The sequence below is a fragment of the Bufo bufo genome, chromosome 2, assembly GCF_905171765.1.
Source record: "Bufo bufo chromosome 2, aBufBuf1.1, whole genome shotgun sequence".
NCBI lineage: Eukaryota > Metazoa > Chordata > Amphibia > Anura > Bufonidae > Bufo > Bufo bufo.
In genome coordinates, this window is record NC_053390.1 from 164,771,632 (window position 1) to 164,790,841 (window position 19,210).

A 19,210-nucleotide genomic window follows, 5' to 3' on the forward strand; every position below is an offset into this window, starting at 1 on the left:
GCACATGGAGCCTAATAGGTGGCACAGACTGTCTAAAGGGCTATGAATGGTACAGGGTGCAGGACAGTGCCAGACTGGCAGAGGGCACAAGGCAGCATAGTGTTTTATGTTGCCCTGGTGGCACAGGATTTCAGACAGTGGCTGAATGGCGCCTGGCGGTGAATAGGTGGCACTGCTCGTGTTTGGTGTGCCAACCTGCTGAACAGCGCAGAGTGATTGGCATCACTGGGATGGTACTAGGTGGCAGACAATGGCTGGATATTATATATACACACATGACCTTAGACTGGCACAGGGTACGCGACCATAGTCAGACTGGCACAGGGTACGCGACCATAGTCAGACTTGCACAGGGTACATGACCATAGTTAAATGTTGCATGCAATAGGTGGCTGAAAAAGGGGCGGGTAAAAGGGTGTGGTCAATGGGCGGAGTCAAGGGGACGGCAAAATTAGCTTTTGCCTAGGGTGGCAAAAATCCTTGCACCAGCCCTGGGTACATGCTGGGCCCACCTTTATTTTTGTCATTGCCAGTGGGAATAAAACCTCTCAACCAATTGCCTTCCTTTTGACCCTAATTCATCCCTAAGGGCTCATGCACACGAATGTATTTTCTTACATTACGGACAAGGATAAGACTGTTCTATCAGGGGCCAGCTGTTCCGTTCCGCAAAATACGGAATGCACACAGACGTCATCCGTATTTTTTGCGGATCCGTTTTTTGAGGACCGCAAAATACATACGGTCGTGTGCATGAGGCCTTAGACCTATGTGACAATAGGAGGTATTTTTGCATGTGTTGCAAGTTCACTATCCCCTTCGATAATATACCAATTTTTGTAAAATCGCTCGTTTAATACAGTCATAGGGCTATATTTAAATGAAACGATAAATCCCTCCTGCTTTTTTTTTTTTTTCAATCTACTTGTTAACAGGTGTTTCCTATGCCATTTAACCGCTCTAGAAAAGTCATCAGAAATCCCCATTTCGATATAGCCTATGGCGCGTAATCTCTCTGCCATGACTCCCTGCATCGTGCATTTTTCTTCAATTACATTAATCGGGTGACTGGTGTAAATTTTTAATTATATGCAGTTCCAAAAGTATTCAGATCCGGGTGCTGGTTTGAAAAATGTAGAATTTTTTTTTTTTTCGTGGGACAACCCCATTAATATTAAAGTAAAAATATATTTCAGCATATTTTGTAAGTATAGCCAGTTCATTTTAGAATATAACCCTCAGTTTACTTGATCCTCCACCAAAATTGAAAGACACACCAGAGGGTCGCGCTAGCCACATACTGATTACCTCGGTCCTCTCTAAAACATCGCTTTCTAGATGTCAAACGCTATTTGTCATTACAGGGCTTGGATTTAGGTGGGCATGCTATTGTCTTCTGTTACTGAAAATTAACCCCCACCTCCTGCAGCGAAAGTTATCTCCTCATCTGCAGGGACATGGGGGAGGAGGTGAAGGCACAAGAACTTTCACCTTTCTGGCAGTCACTGGAAGGAATTTTATGCATGTGGCCATTCCTCACATGGACTATTACGTCTGTTCCCCTGTGACATCATCCCACTTCCCGCTGTTATTGAAGCAGACCACAATAGTCAATGATAAAGCAGATCCTCATTACATTTTCAGTTACACAATTTCCCTTTAATAACACAATTGCACATAGGGGTTGTCATCGACTATATACAGTGCAAATGTTCCTGTCGCTTCCATTTCAGAGCGTGTGAGGTGTAAGCACAGCCCCCTGAAGTTACAGATATTGGCCTGCAAATAATTACTAAAAAACAACCAAATTTTCCCCTGGCCCTGTTCCCCTGGCATTGCTTAGTTCAATCAGGATTCCGTTGCCACTGATGGACAGAATACCCATCGAGCTCTGAGGATGATAGGAGGGCAGAGAACTGCATCTTCACCTTGCCAGGGCCGGTTAAATATCAAACATTTAGGCCTCACGTACACAAACGTATTTTCTTTCCGCGTCCGTTCCGTTTTTTTTGCGGACCGTATGCGGAACCATTAATTTTAATGGGTGCGCAAAAAAAACTGAAGTTACTCCATATGCATTCCGTTTCCATATCTCCATATTTCCATTCCGCAAAAAAATAGAACATGTCCTATTATTGTCCGCATTACGGACAAGGATAGTACTGTTCTATTAGGAGCCAGCTGTTCCGTTCCGCAAAATACATACAGTTGTGTGCATGAGGCCTTACGTAGCTACACCAATGCCTCTGCCCTGTGCCGCTCACTGCACTGATTGCGCATTCACTTTATAAATCAACTTAAAGAAGTATTCCCGCTACAAAAAACGGATGGGGTTAACCATTAGATTGGTGGAGGTCTTATCGCTGGGTCCCCAACTGACCATAAGGGTCCATTCACATGTCCGTAAAATCGGTCCGCATCCGTTCCACAATTTAGCGGAACAGGTGCAGACCTATTCATTTTCAATAGGGCCGGAATGTGCTGTCCGCATTTGCAGATCCGCACCCGTGCTTCCGTTTCAGCAAAAAAATAGAACATGTCCTATTCTTGTCCGCAATTGTGGACAAGATTAGGCATTCCAGAATTTGCGGATCCGCAGAAAACTTGCGGACGTGTAAATGGACCATTAGAATGTGAGCCTCAAACTCCCTGAAATGGATGGAGCGGCTGGTAGAAATGCGCACTGCTGGTCCATTCATTTCTATGGGTACAGCGTTCGGCTATCTCAGGCACTCCCATAGAAATGAATGGAGCAGAACCACGCATTTCTACCAGTCACCCCTTCTATTTCAGGGGAGCTCCACAGGGTTTGGGGCCCCGTTCTCATGATCGCTGGGGGTCCCAGAGGTAGCACCCCCACCTATCTCATAGTTATTCCCTATCCTGTGGATGGAGGATAACTTTTTGTAACCGGAATACCCCTTTAAACTTCTCACTGTCTTCTTCCAAGCTCTCCATAGTGCTGCAGCTTCCTACATCTCTTCCGAATCTCTGTCTACCACTGTACCTTTGCACTATATTCTTGCAAATATCTCTAAAGGCCCCCCCGTACCCATCAATGTATTGTCGGCGAGTTCGGCCGACAGTCTAAAGCTACTTTCACACTTGCGGCAGCAGGGTCCGGCAGCCTGAACAGTCTGCCGAATCCGTGCTAATGCTAGCCCACCATGCCGGCGGACGTCTGCTCCTGCCCTATTCACAATAATAGGGGCGGTCCGGAGGTCCGGCTGCAGCACGGCAAACATGCCGAGAGGTGGCCAGACAAAAACTACAGCATGCTGCGGTTTCTGTCCTGCCACCTCTCGGCTTGTTTGCGGGGTTGCGGCTGGACCTCTGGCCCGCCCCTATTATTGTGAATGGGGCCGGAGAAGACGTCCGCCGGCACGGTGGGCTAGCATTAGTACGGATCCGGCTGACTGTTCCCCCTGGAACAGGCTGCCGGATCCTGCTGCCGCAAGTGTGAAAGTAGCCTAATGCAGGGATACCCAACCTGCAGCCCTCCAGCTGTTGTGAAATGACAACTCCCACCATGCCCTGCTGTAGGCTGTCTGGGCATGCTCCATTCTTCCCCCAGAAGTCTCTGGCAGCGGCTTTGTCCCTTTACTTACTGTATACACATACAGGTTCGGCTGTATGGGGGTGTTGTGAGGGTGTCAGGAGAGACGGCAGTCAGCATCAACTATTAAATGTGTATGGCCCCTTTAATTCCCAACATCCACAGTTTTAAGTTGTCACATTCCCTAATTTTTCTTTTTACACCCCCCCCCCCCCAATACATTATTCATCACAACCCTTCATTCAATAGACTCCCCCCTCTCCATGTACCCGAATATACTTTACATATGTACATACACACTTACCAACTGGGAGACTGCTCACATATATGTACCACCTAGCGGTAGGATGTCCGGACCACTGCAAAACATGCACTTTTATCTTGGGTCATCCCGCCTTCCTAATAGATTGTAAGCTCTTGTGAACAGACCCCTACTCTACATGTTTATCAGGTGGCTTCCATGTAAAGCTGATTGTGTTCGTTCTGATTTACAAAGTGATGTAGAATATATTCCTGCCATGTAAAGATTATTATTAGACGCACAATCATGAAGCTACCACACGGACGTAACCGCTTTCAGCCTTTGTCACACTGTGTTACGGATTTAATTACCTTCTGATAAGAGTGGGTGGAGGGATCCTAGTTGCTGTTGATGGAAAGTCCCAGGTGGGACACACAATGCTGGTCTCATCTGTAAAAACCCTGGAGAAATTACTAATCTAGTTTAGCGCTGTGAAGGTAATTCCTAAGACTAGTTAATTTATGACTGGATTTGTGGAGGCCTTTGTTCCAGGCAAGGCACAAGTCGGTGGCAGCTTTCTAAAGCTGCAGAATCGGAATACATTACCGCACAAGCCGCTCTCAGGATCCACATTTCCATACAAATACACACTTTTTTGGAGCCTTAACCCTTTGATTAAAATATATTCATTCTGAACAACAATATCTTATAACTTTTTCCACATTTCTAAACCACCATTGATTGACAGGTCGTTTTACAGAGGTGGCAGCTGCTGCTGGAACGTAAGACGCTTTTAGCCTCCTGGAGCACACTTTGTGGTTTTGGCTACAAGAGAAACTTAAAGGGAACTGGTCATCAACTTTATGCTGACCTCGCTGAGGGCAGTATAAAGTAATGACAGAAATGCTTTTTTCAGCGATGTGTCACTCATGAGCTATAAGTAAGTGGTTGCCGAGAATTGTCATCATAATCATTTCAGCTCAGGCCTGGAAAAGAGTCAAATCTACCTGAGAAGAGTCCTGGTTATCCATAATCTCCTGCACTCTCACCCATCTGCTGATGATTGGCAGTTCTCTCCTAGAGAGAAAGGGAGAAAACTAGGTAGAAGACTGTCAGTCATCAGCAGGAGATCCGGAATTCATGAATAACCAGGACTCTTCTCAGGTGGCCGTGACTCTTTTCCAGGCCCAGTCTGCAATGATTGTGATGCTGGTTCTCGGCAACAACTTAGGCCTCTTTCATACTTGCGTTGTCCGGATCCGTTGTGTACTCCATTTGCCGGAAGTGCCCGCCGGATCCGTAACACCGCAAGTGAACTGAAAGCATTTGAAGACGGATCCGTCTTCAAAATGCGTTCAGTGTTACTATGGCAGCCAGGACGCTTATTAAAGAATGACGTCAGAGCGCCCCATGCGCATGGATGACGTGATCCATGCGTCACGTCATCCATGCGCGTGGGGCTCCCTGACGTCACTCTGAAGCGCCCCGGGAGCCGCACGGACGGTAAGTATACTGCTCCCCCGCTCCACACTACACTTTACCATGGCAACCAGGACTTTAGCGTCCTGGCAGCCATGGTAACCATTCAGAAAAAGCTAAACGTCGGATCCGGTAATGCGTCGAAAAAACGTTTAGCTTAAGGCCGGATCCGGATTAATGCCTTTCAATGGGCATTAATTCCGGATCCGGCCTTGCGGCAAGTGTTCAGGATTTTTGACCGGAGCAAAAAGCGCAGCATGCTGCGGTATTTTCTCCGGCCAAAAAACATTCCGTTCCGGAACTGAAGACATCCTGAACGGATTTATCTCCATTCAGAATGCATGGGGATAATCCTGATCAGGATTCTTCCGGCATAGAGCCCCGACGACGGAACTCTATGCCGGAACAGAACAACGCAAGTGTGAAAGAGCCCTAACTTATAGCTGAAATCAGCATTTCTGTCACTACTTTATACTGCCCTCAGCGAGATCAGCATAAAGTTGATGACAGGTTCCCTTTAAAACTCGTATTAGGAGAAAGTCAGTGTGACCGAAACGATGCCTTTCACTTACTGAAAAAAATACTTTTCAGCTATATGCAAATGAGCAGTTACGTGCACCCAGGGTGGGCTCCTCCTGCTTCCTCTACCAATGAAATACATTTGTAATGTGATTTTCTCACAGGGATTCAATGCGCAAGGCTGAGGACACTCCCTGGAAAGTCAGTGGCTGACATATAGGCGCCCAAAACACGATGCACACTTGGGTCAATTTTATAGGAAGCCAATTTGCCTATTTGTATTTTTTACCAGCCCCTCCCTCTCCTTGATTGACAGGTCCTGGTTCCTGCATTTCCCCTGGTCCTGTCAATTAAGATGGAGAGGGAGGGGCTGGCAGAGGAAGCAGGTGGGCAAGGCCCGGTGCACAGAGTGGTTCGGGCCCGCCCTCAGTGCACTTTGCTCATTTGCCTATGGATTAAAAGTACTTTTTTTGGGAATGGAGCAAAGGATCCCTAAGTGAAAGGTATCATTACATTCAGCTAAGTTAGCGCTAAAAGCATTGCATCTGGGTTGATATTAAATTTCCTGGTGGCAGACTCCCTTCACAGGGTACTAAATAAAAAAGAAATTTAATAAGGAAAGAAAATAATACTTGGTCAGTATGAACATGTCAAGCCCCTGAAATAATTTGTCCTTATGTTTGTCCTCACCCTTATGTTTGATGGACTTTAGCTTTAGGGCTCATTCAGACGGCCATATGCTGTCCGCAAAAATGCGGATCCGTTTTTTGCAGATAAGATGCTGTCCCATTCATTTTGATGGGGCTCTTTTCTTCCATTGCATGGCTCAGCAAAAAAATGAAATATGTCCTATACTTGTCAGTGAAAATCAGGACATGGCCCTATTGAAGTCTATGGATCAACAAAAAAAAACGGAATGCAATCCGTTTTTTTTGCAGACAGCATACGGCAGTCTGAATGAGCCCTTACTTGCGGGCAGAGTGAGAAGGGGGATTCTGCTGCAATACACTGTCTTGTGTCACACAATGAGACCCCTTTAAGATCGTGTTAATACATTCCCACAGTACAGTTTGTAATTTCGAGGGGGGATTAACACCTTTACACACTCTGACATACACAAGTGTCACAAGCGTGTGAGGTAAGCGTAAAACGATTGCGCGGACTAAACAATCGATCTCTGGCATGACCGAGCATGCACTTCTAAGAATGAGATGCAGGTCTGTTCGGCATCCGACAACAACCAGAAATATTCTACACAGCTAGAATAAACTTTTGGAGAGATATCTGCCATCATGCCTCATCTCGGCACAAATATGTCAGGAGAAAATGGCCTAAAAGGGTCTTTTAGGCCATCCAAAATCTCTATGGGCACCTTAGGCTACTTTCACACAAGTTTTTGCTGGATCCAGCAGGGTTCAGCAAAAACGCTGCCGTTACTCATAATTAGGGCTGCAGCTAACTATTATTTGAATAATCGATTAGTTGTCGATAATTTCATCGATTAATCAATTAATCGGGAAAAAACACCGAAATGACAAAAAAAAGGGGTTTATGATTTTACTTGAAAAATTATGTTCAAAGGCCATATTAAAAGAAATTGTGGATGGCCATAGGCTGTTATGGGGAGGGGCATCTGTGGATGGCGCTGTTATGGGGAGGGGCGATCTGTGGATGCCGCTGTTATGGGGAGGGGCGATCTGTGGATGGCGCTGTTATGGGGAGGGGCAATCTGTGGATGGCACTGTTATGGGGAGGGGCAATCTGTGGATGGCACTGTTATGGGGAGGGGCAATCTGTGGATGGCACTGTTATGGGGAGGGACAATCTGTGGATGGCACTGTTATGGGGAGGGGCAATCTGTGGATGGCACTGTTATGGGGAGGGGCGATCTGTGGATGGCACTGTTATGGGGAGGGGCATCTGTGGATGGCACTGTTATGGGGAGGGGCATCTGTGGATGGCACTGTTATGGGGAGGGGCGATCTGTGGATGGCACTGTTATGGGGAGGGGCATCTGTGGATGGCACTGTTATGGGAGGGGGATCTGTGGATGGCACTGTTATGGGGAGGGGCATCTGTGGCTGGCACTGTTATGGGGAGGGGCATCTGTGGCTGGCACTGTTATGGGGAGGGGCATCTGTGGCTGGCACTGTTATGGGGAGGGGCATCTGTGGCTGGCACTGTTATGGGGAGGGGCATCTGTGGATGGCACTGTTATGGGGAGGGGCATCTGTGGCTGGCACTGTTATGGGGAGGGGCATCTGTGGCTGGCACTGTTATGGGGAGGGGGATCTGTGGATGGCACTGTTATGGGGAGGGGGATCTGTGGATGGCACTGTTATGGGGAGGGGCGATCTGTGGATGGCACTGTTATGGGGAGGGGCGATCTGTGGATGGCACTGTTATGGGGAGGGCGATCTGTGGATGGCACTGTTTTGGGGAGGGCGATCTGTGGATGGCACTGTTTTGGGGAGGGCGATCTGTGGATGGCACTGTTATGGGGAGGGGGATCTGTGGATGGCACTGTTAGGGCTCATGCACACGACCGTATGGCTTTTTCAGTGTTTTGCGGTCCGTTTTTTACGGATCCGTTGTTTCGTTTTTTGTTTCCGTATGACATATACAGTATACAGTAATTACATAGAAAAAATTGGGCTGGGCACAACACTTTCAATAGATGGTTAAGCAAAAACGGAACGGATACGGAAGACATACGGATGCATTTCCGTATGTGTTCCGTTTTTTTGCAGACCCATTGACTTGAATGGAGCCACGGAACGTGATTTGCGGGCAATAATAGGACATGTTCTATCTTTAAGCGTCCATTCACACGTCCGTGTGTGTTTTGCGGATCCACGGATCCGTAAAACACGGACATCGGCGATGTGCGTTCCGGAACGGAAAAACGGAAATACGGAAACGGAATGCATACGGAGTACATTCCGTTTTTTTTGCGGAACCATTGAAATGAATGGTTCCGTATACGGAACGCAAAAAACGGCCAGTAAACGGGGAAAAAAAACTGTTGTGTGCAGGAGGCCTAAGGCCCCATTGACTTGAATGGAGCCACGGAACGTGATTTGCGGGCAATAATAGGACATGTTCCGTTTTTCCGTTCCGTTGAAAGATAGAACATGTCCTATTATTGCCAGCAAATCCCGTTCCGTGGCTCCATTCAAGTCAATGGGTCCGCAAAAAAAACGGAACACATATGGAAATGCGTCCGTATGTGTTCCGTTTCCGTTCCGTTTTTGCTTAACCATCTATTGAAAATGTTATGCCCAGCCCAATTTTATCTATGTAATTACTGTATACTGTGTATGCCATACGGAAAAACAGAACAGAAACGGAAACAAAAAACGGAACAATGGATCTGTGAAAAATGGACCGCAAAACACTGAAAAAGCCATACGGTTGTGTGCAGGAGGCCTAAGGTAATAAAGATGCACTGAGTAAAAGTTCAAGGACCCGCAGGCATAGCGCCTGACCGCCCGCATAGCAACGAATCGTCCGATTATTCGATAACGTTGATTAATCGTTGCAGCCCTACTCATAATACAACCATCTGCATCCATTATGAACGGATCCGTTTGTATTATCTTTAACACAGCAATGACGGATCAGTCATGAACTCCATTAAAAGTCAATGGGGGACGGATCCATTTTCCATTGTGTCAGAGAAAATGGATCCATCCCCATTGACTTGCATTGTGGGTCATGACGGATCTGTTCTACTCTGCATCCCGCATGCTGCGGTCTGCTCTCCGGTATGAGAACGGAATGCATTTTGGAGCATTAATATTTTCCGGTATTGAGATCCGTCATAGGGTCTCAATACCAGAAAAAAACGTTTCCGTTTTGTTCCCATTCAATGTCAATGGGGACAAAACGTAACTGAACAGAATGGAGTGCTCCAAAATGCCTTCCGTTCTCATACCAGAGAGCAGCATGCTGCGGTTTGCTTTCCGTCCTGACCCACAGTGCAAATCAATGGGGATGGATCCGTTTTCTCTGACACAATAGAAAACGGATCTGTCCTCCATTGACTTTCTTGGCTATGGTAAAGATAATACAACCGGATCCGTTCATAACGGATGCAGGCGGTTGTATTATCAGTAACGGACGCTAGTGTGAAAGTAGCCTAAGGTGCCCATAGAGACCCTTTTAGGCTATTTTCTCCTGACATATTTGTGAAAACGCTAGTGTGAAAGTAGCCTAAGACATGTCTATAGGAGTTGGCGGCATGTACACAGACGGGATCCATCTCCACAAAACACATACGGTCGTGTGCATGAGCCCGAACCCAGAATCTGGTAATGTTACATGACAATGGAGACCAGGAGCCTCCAGAGAAGATGAGAGCTTGCACAGTGCGTCTATTACACCCCTGCACGTACAGAGACGCCCGCCTGCCCTCCGGGTGATCTCCATTCTCTGACACATACTCGTCAAACAACTCCCAACCAAGTATATAAGTATGGAGAGAGCGGGGCGGCGCCATCTATTGTCTGGGACTCATGTGGAAATGACATCTCACCCCAGATCCGTGCCAAAGGGTAAGAGCAGGGTTCCCGAGCTCCCGATGCCAACAATAGTGTCACCTGCTGCCAGGGATTAAGACACTAGTTTCATGGATTACAAGTCAGCCTCATGTATTACAGATCACACCACCTATACAGCAGGAACGGGCAGCACGGGGCACCCGGGTACAGTGTCAGTACTTACTCTTTCAGGTATTACTAGAGGACCTGTCACCTACTGACATGTCTGTTTTAGGCCTCTTTCATACGACCGTATGGCTTTTTCAGTGTTTTGCGGTTCGTTTTTCACGGATCCGTTGTTCCGTTTTTTTGTTTCCGTTCCGTTTTTCCGTATGGCATATACAGTATACAGTAATTACATAGAAAGAATTGGGCTGGGCATAACATTTTCAATAGATGGTTCTGCAAAAACGGAACGGATACATTAGACATACGGATGCATTTCCGTATGTGTTCCATTTTTTTTGCGGACCAATTGACTTGAATGGAGCCACAGAATGTGATTTGCGGGCAATAACAGGACATGTTCTATCTTTCAACGGAACGGAAAAACGGAAATGGAATGCATACGGAGTACATTCCGGTTTTTTTCGGAACCATTGAAATAAATGGTTCTGTATACGGACCGTGTACAGAACGCAAAAAAAAAAAAAAGGTAGTGTGAAAGAGGCCTTAGTCAATTCTAGCATCACCAAGTGATAACAATTAGGCGTCTTTCACACCACCGTATGGCTATTTCAGTATTTTGCGGTCCGTTTTTCATGGATCCGTTGTTCCGTATTTGTTTCCGTTGTGTTTCCGTTTTTCCGTATGGCATATACAGTAATTACAGAGAAAAAAATTGGGCTGGGCATAAAATTTTCAATAGATGGTTCCACAAAAACAGTACAGATTTTTTTTTGCGGACCCATTGACTTGAATGGAGCCATGCAACGCGATTTGCGGGCAATAATAGGACATGTTCTATCTTTCAATGCAATGGAAAAACGGAAATATACGAAATCGGAATGCATATGGAGTACATTCTGTTTTTTTTTTTTGCGGAACCAGTGAAATAGATGGTTCCGTATACGGAACGCAAAAAAAACGGCCCACTAACGGAAAAACTGGGTGTTACTGCACGGTCTGACACTGACCAATTATTGTAGTGCATTTCAGGCTGTCCATGGGCACACCCCCCAACTGGTGACACCCAGTTGGACCTTTATTTATAATTTTTTTAGGAGGAATAATAAAGGAAGGGAACGATGCAGAGTTATATGACAAGGTGCCCCAGAATTTGTTATGACATGGGGAATGCAAGTAGTTACTAAAACAGACATGTCAGGAGAGGGGACTGGTGCTCTTGGGAATCACATGAAGTCCAGCCGCAGAGTATCACGCCTGTTGTGCAACTTTCGTGCATTTCATATTCCACAAATGTATTTCACTCCGTTCCCAATACCGGTGTGGGACCATTAGGACCATGAAACACAATGTCCAACCCTTGGAGGTTGATGCTCCTGCAAAAACCATGCAACCATGTCATCCATGTCCAGTCATGTGGATTAGGCCCTTGTCCCAGCCCAGATGTCAATCAGCATCATAATGTCCCAATTGTTATGTGCTCCATATGAGAGTACAACATGAAGGAGCGAAGACTGGAATTCACAGCCCCCACTGATTTCAATGGCACCACTGACAACGTGCCCTGACCCTGCAGTCCCTGGATTAAAGAGGAGCTATAACCTCTGCTGACAGGTCTGTTTTAGCAACTACATGCATTCTCCATGAAATAACAATTCTGGAGCATCTACTCTTATGAATGTGCCATTCCTGTATTATTCCTGCTAGAAGTTATGAATGCAGTTTTCAAAGCTCCATCTGGGTGTTACCAACTGGGGGGGGGGGCGCTGCACGGTCTGACACTGGCTGTTCTGATTGGATAACGTCAGACCGTAACACCCATCTGGACCTTCACTGCAGGTAAGGTAAATCTATGGGGCCCACATTAGGACCATAGGGGTTCTAACCCTCAATGAAGCTCCCCCCATTGGGCTCACTAGGGGTAATTTGTCAGAGGCTGGACGTCAGGTCTCTGGCATACAAAAGTAGCAATTTTTTTACACAAGCTCTTTTTACCCCAAAATTGACAACTTTTTGCTGTTTTATGGCACTTTTTTTAAAAAATGGGCTTACACAGTGTAACGGAGCACAAAGGGACAGTCCAAAGATGTGCCAAATTTATTAAGAGGTCTGCACTTTGGTACGTCTCTCTCCAAAAGACTGTCTACTGAGACACCTTTAAAAATCTGACCCCATTTTCGGCAATATTACCTTAATAACTGACAGCAGGACAGTAACAAGGTACAAAAAGTAATTAAAGGAGGAACAGTCACCTCTCCTGAAATATCTGCTTTAATAACCACTTGCATTCCCTGTGTAATAACAATTCTTATGGCTATGATGTGTCATTCTTCTATTATTCCTGCTAGAAGTTATGAAGGCGATGCTTGCAGTTTGCTATGAAGGTCCAGAAGGGTGTTACCAGTTGACAGGGGTGTCCCTGCACAGTCTGACACTATCCAATCAGTGCTGTCAGTGCAGGGACGCCCCTCATCTGGTAACACCCATCTGGACCTCTGCTGCAAACTTCATTCATTCATAACTTCTTGGAGGAATAATAAAGGAATGGTGCAACACAGAGTCATAAGAATAGATGCTCCAGAGTTGGTATTAGATGGGGAATACAGGTAGCTTGTAAATCAGACATGTCAGAGGAGGGGACATATCCGCCATGACCTAACGGCCACCATTCTTCCACATCCGGTGACACCTACATAATATTTCCTATGATACCAATGATGGGAGCAGTAATTTGCATTGTGAGAGGTCTATTTTTTTTTATGTATGACCCCCTCCGTGGAAAGTGATCGCTTAGAATGGTCCTCCTCTGACGGCCAATTCTTCACATCTATGGCCAGCTTCTGGACATCAGTGGTGGTCCCAGATCTCTACTTCTTCCCACACAAAATCATATGAGGCGCCACAAGCCTCCTGCCTCACTGAGGTCTACCTCTGGACCTGCACATAGCTAATTCTTCACATCTATGGCCAGCGAAGGATCTCCTTCTGGACATCAGTGGTGGTCCCAGATCTCTACTTCTTCCCACACAATATGAGGTATGAAGCGCCACAAGCCTCCTGCCTCACTGAGGTCTACCTCTGGCCCTGCACATAGCTAATTCTTCACATCTATGGCCAGCGAAGGATCTCCTTCTGGACATCAGTGGTGGTCCCAGATCTCTACTTCTTCCCACACAAAATCATATGAGGCGCCACAAGCCTCCTGCCTCACTGAGGTCTACCTCTGGACCTGCACATAGCTAATTCTTCACATCTATGGCCAGCGAAGGATCTCCTTCTGGACATCAGTGGTGGTCCCAGATCTCTACTTCTTCCCACACAAAATCATATGAGGCGCCACAAGCCTCCTGCCTCTGGACCTGCACATAGCTAATTCTTCACTCCATCACATTGCCTGGGAAGAGACCACCAGAGGTGACACTGTGCCCCCTCCAGCAGTGCCACCCCATACAGACAGGGAAGAATCGCGCACCCTGAACAAAGCAGCCAGCCTGCCAGACCCTGACATGACACCATCCAGGCTATTATGGGTGCGCCATTTACCAGCGACAATTGAAGAAGCAGCAGCAATAATCCACAACTCCTCCGTGATCACACCGTGCAGCAGAAGCAACTTTTCGCGGAGTGCCCTGGGCGTGCACGGCCATTGTCTGGTCTGCCACAACTTGTCAGCAGTAGGAGCAGGCGGCGGGGGATGCCCATGACAGCAGTGACAGCGGTTCGCACAAAGCCCCCCGCAGGGCGCACACTTACCTTCACCCCCTGCTGCTGGGTGGTCAGTGACAACTTGGACTCATCCAGTAACAAAACTTCACAATAGAATTCCTCCGGGACGGCGCAGAAGCAGCCCATCACTGCACGGGGGCAGCCGGGACCGTGCCGGGCCGAGAGAGGAGCAGGTGTCCCGTCAGTCACAGCGGCGTGCGGACGGATGGAGCGCCCCCTGTGCAGCCCCGCCAGGCACCGCGCATGTTCTCCGCCCGCACCGTGTACACTGGGGTTGCCAAGGCTATAGAGCAAATCTATGGAATAAAGAAACGTGACGTCACGACGAGGGCTGGCTCTTACGAGGGTTTCCATTTGGTCCCTCGTGATTGGATGTGGGCTCGGCGTACATGGGTTTCTTATGAAGTGTGCGATGTCTGCCCCCTGCCGGCTGAGAGAGATCATAGCAACCGCCTAATGGATTTCTGTATGAGAAAGCTATAATTGCGAAATTGCTTCACACAGCGCATTGTGAGGAGGTGTCATGAAGCGGCGTCATTTGGGTCCTGACAATTATAGTTTTGTGTTGTGTTTTTTTTTATTTCCTGGAAAATAAAGCTTTCTTTAGTTCTTTTAACCCTTTCTACCCCAGGCCAGTTTTCACCTTCCTGCCCAGGCCATTTTTTGCAAATCTGACATGTGTCACTTTATGTGGTAATAACTTTGGAGTGCTTTTACTTATCCAAGCCATTCTGAGATTGTTTTCTCGTGACACATTGTACTTCATGACAGTCATAAATTTGAGTCGATATATTTCACCTTTATTTATGAAAAAATTATAAATTTGTAAATTCTATCTCTCTGCTCTTAAAACAGAAAGTGATACCTCATAAAATATTTATTACTTAACATTCCCATTTTTGTCTACTTTATGTTGGCATCATTTTGTAAATGTCATTTTATTTTTTTAGGACGTTAGAAGGCTTAGACAGTGGCGTCGCTACAGGGTGGCAAGGGGGGCAATTGCCCCCCCCCCAGGTCATTCCTTGCCCCCCTGCTGAATCGCTAACGCTAATCGCTGCTGCGCCGGGAGGAACGGTGACTGAGGGGAGGCCTTCATGATTGTGGGTCTTATTCAGACCGTCTCACAGTGAGACAACAGTGACGATGTCCTGCTGGGGTATATCATACCATCTGAACTGATGCGGAACACACCTTTGGTCTCAAGGAGCTCTGACCTAGGCACCATAACTATATACGATAGTGTCTGTCCGTGATTGGCCTGGAATGGTGCTATAATGCATATGTATTGGCCTTAATACAGCCCCCTGTATCATTTAAATGTAGAGCGACCATCTGATTTTGTTTTTGTGACCTGGCTATATGCTACTATTTATCCTGTTACACTTACACTGTATAGACTAACAGTATTGTATTTAACCTCCTGATGATCCCATAGCATTGTCTAGGGGGAAACGCGTCAAGGTAAACCAGGTGTATGACTATCAGATCAACCCTGACTATCTATATGTTTCTTGTATTCGTCTGTACTTTTTGTCTTTCTTTCATCCAGCTATTGTTGTACCAATGGCACTCCATTATCCTCAACTCATACCTGGGGCACTCTAGAACAATCCCTGTAGCATCCCTTTAGGGATATTTGAGGGATAGTAGTCTAGGTACGTGGACAGGGGGCCTCCACCATCAGGAGCCTTCCCTGGGCTGAGGTTGTAGGATAGGGGTAGATATAGGGACAACTATTCCCGTACCCCAGGTTATTATTTAGAGCTGGATGAAATTATCGGCCACATATCCTGTATGTATTTTTACATTTTTTGTGTTGTGTATAGTAGATCCAATTGAGATCTTTTTAAGGTATATCATTAAATTCGTGATTTTAGTTTTTTTTTCTCTATGCTGGAACCTATGTCTACTTTATGTTGGCATCATTTTGTAAATGTCATTTTATTTTTTTAGGACGTTAGAAGGCTTAGACAGTGGCGTCGCTACAGGGTGGCAAGGGGGGCAATTGCCCCCCCCCCCCAGGTCATTCCTTGCCCCCCTGCTGATTCGCTGAATCGCTAACGCTAATCGCTGCTGCGCCGGGGGGGAACGGTGACTGAGGGGAGGCCTTCATGATTGTGGGTCTTATTCAGACCGTCTCACAGTGAGACAACAGTGACGATGTCCTGCTGGGGTATATCATACCATCTGAACTGATGCGGAACACACCTTTGGTCTCAAGGAGCTCGGACCTAGGCACCATAACTATATACGATAGTGTCTGTCCGTGATTGGCCTGGAATGGTGCTATAATGCATATGTATTGGCCTTAATACAGCCCCCTGTATCATTTATATGTAGAGCGACCATCTGATTTTGTTTTTGTGACCTGGCTATATGCTACTATTTATCCTGTTACACTTACACTCTATAGACTAACAGTATTGTATTTAACCTCCTGATGATCCCATAGCATTGTCTAGGGGGAAACGCGTCAAGGTAAACCAGGTGTATGACTATCAGATCAACCCTGACTATCTATATGTTTCTTGTATTCGTCTGTACTTTTTGTCTTTCTTTCATCCAGCTATTGTTGTACCAATGGCACTCCATTATCCTCAACTCATACCTGGGGCACTCTAGAACAATCCCTGTAGCATCCCTTTAGGGATATTTGAGGGATAGTAGTCTAGGTACGTGGACAGGGGGCCTCCACCATCAGAAGCCTTCCCTGGGCTGAGGTTGTAGGATAGGGGTAGCTATAGGGACAACTATTCCCGTACCCCAGGTTATTATTTAGAGCTGGATGAAATTATCGGCCACATATCCTGTATGTATTTTTACATTTTTTGTGTTGTGTATAGTAGATCCAATTGAGATCTTTTTAAGGTATATCATTAAATTCGTGATTTTAGTTTTTTTTTCTCTATGCTGGAACCTATGTCTACTTTATGTTGGCATCATTTTGTAAATGTCATTTTATTTTTTTAGGACGTTAGAAGGCTTAGACAGTGGCGTCGCTACAGGGTGGCAAGGGGTCATTCCTTGGCCCCCCCGGGTGCCCCCCTGCTGATTCGCTGAATCGCTAACGCTAATCGCTGCTGCGCCGGCCGGCCGCACTACTGACTCACTGTCAGTGATTAAAGTTAAAGTACACACTGATTAAAGTTAAAGTACACACTGACAGAGAACACACAGATACATACAGTCAGTCGTCTATGAGAGTCACATGACACTGGGGTGGGGGCGGCGTTCGGACCCAGCGGACTCGCGGAGGCAGAGCGTGCAGGGCGGGCGCAGGCTGGGAGTGTGGCAGCCGCAGAGACGAGTTGACGACTTGACGTCACGGTCGTCAACACGTAAAGCTGCGTGCCTGCCCGCCCGCGCGAACGGACTTTGCAAATTGCTGTCGCCTGCCAGTGAGTGCCTTCATATTCTGAGTTCTCTCTGCTAGCTCTAGTGACACTGTTCTTCTTAGACTAGTGTGAGCCAGCGGCTGTCGACTGAGCCTGACCTGTCTACAGGTGCCCACTGCCCACTGAGTGTCTAGGGGGCCAGGCCCCAGCTTGGACTGTCAGGAGAGGAGGACAGGAGACGGGAGTGGACTCAGTAGTCGACTGTGTCTGTGGCTGCTGTCTGTGGCATTGCAACTTCCCAACTCTGCCTGGCCCTAGAGAAAAGAAAAAGTAAGAATAAAACGTTTTAAAAAAGTATGTACCCCTATACCCCCACTACCTCGCCTCATGGCCTGCCCTCCCTTCTGCTTGGTTTGCGCCCAGCCCCTCCTCAACCTGTCCCTAATGATACGGTTACCCCTATAACTTAGGGTATAATGGTACATTATACAGGGGTAATATAAGGACCCCTGTATAATGTCCCCACTCCCCTGATAGCACTGAGTCCTCCTCAGTTATATTACCCTTGTATAATGTACCCTGATACCCCTTAGTTATAATATTACCCATAATGTCCCCTGACTGATACCCCTCAGTTATATAACTGAGGGTAATCAGGGTACATTATACAGGGGGTAATATAACTGAGGGTAATCAGGGTACATTATACAGGGGGTAATATAACCAAGGGGTATCAGGGTACATTATACAGGGGGTAATATAACTTATATTACCACCGTATAATGCCTGATAGGCCTCCTGAGTTATATTACCCTTGTATAATTATGTACCCGGATACCCCTTAGTTATATGATCCCGGCAGGGTCATATAACTAAGGGGTATCAGGGTGCATTATACAGGGGTAACATAACTGAGGAGTGCTATCCTATCAGGGACGTAATACAGGGGTAATGTAAGCTATATTACCCCTTTATAATGTCTGATAGCCCTCCTCAGTTATATTAAACCCAATGTACCCTGATACCCCTTAATTATATTACCCCGGCGTCAGGGGCGTAGCTGCAGGGGAAGCGGCTGCTTTAGTATTTTTCAGTGAAAATTATTAGTGCCCCCCCATTTTTGACTGTGTATCTTCTGTGCCCCCCTTCCCCTATATATTGATCCTAGAGTCGCCACTGGGCTTAGAATTTTAGAAGCAATTCTTAAAATTTTTAAGAAAATTTCCAAAACCCACTTTTTAAGGACCAGTTGAGGTCTGAAGTCACTTTGTGGGGCTTACATAGTGGAAATTCCTCCATAAATGACCCCATTGTAGAAACTACACCCCCTCAAGCTACTCAAAACTGATTTAGGTGTTCCACAAGAATTAAAGGAAAATAGAGATAACATTTAAAAATTTCACTTTTTTGACAGATTTTCCATTTTTATCAATTTTTTTCTTTAACACATCGATGGTTAACAGCCAAACAAAACTCAATACTTATTACCCTGATTCTGCGGTTTAGGTCTCATGCACACGACCGTTGTGTGCATCCTTGGCCGTTGTTCCGTTTTCCGTGATTTTCAATGGGTCCGTTGAAAACTCGGAAAATGCACCGTTGTTCATCCGCGGCCGTGATCCGTGTTTCCTGCCACTCTGTTCCGCAATTTCCTTTGGTGCAGCTTTCGACGATAAGAATAATT

General features: G+C 46.4%; 1 protein-coding gene across 2 annotated transcripts in view; it reads right to left on the reverse strand.

The window, feature by feature from the left end:
* The window catches only part of EPB41L4A (erythrocyte membrane protein band 4.1 like 4A), a 286,001-nt gene extending 271,507 nt beyond the window's left edge, over positions 1-14,494 (reverse strand). For both annotated transcript variants that reach the window (XM_040421621.1, XM_040421620.1), the window contains exon 1: positions 14,216-14,494. In XM_040421621.1, coding sequence (XP_040277555.1) covers positions 14,216-14,314 — 99 coding nt within the window. In that variant the 5' untranslated portion in view covers positions 14,315-14,494. The remainder of the gene's footprint in view (positions 1-14,215) is intronic.
* Positions 14,495-19,210: the final 4,716 nt, after the last annotated feature.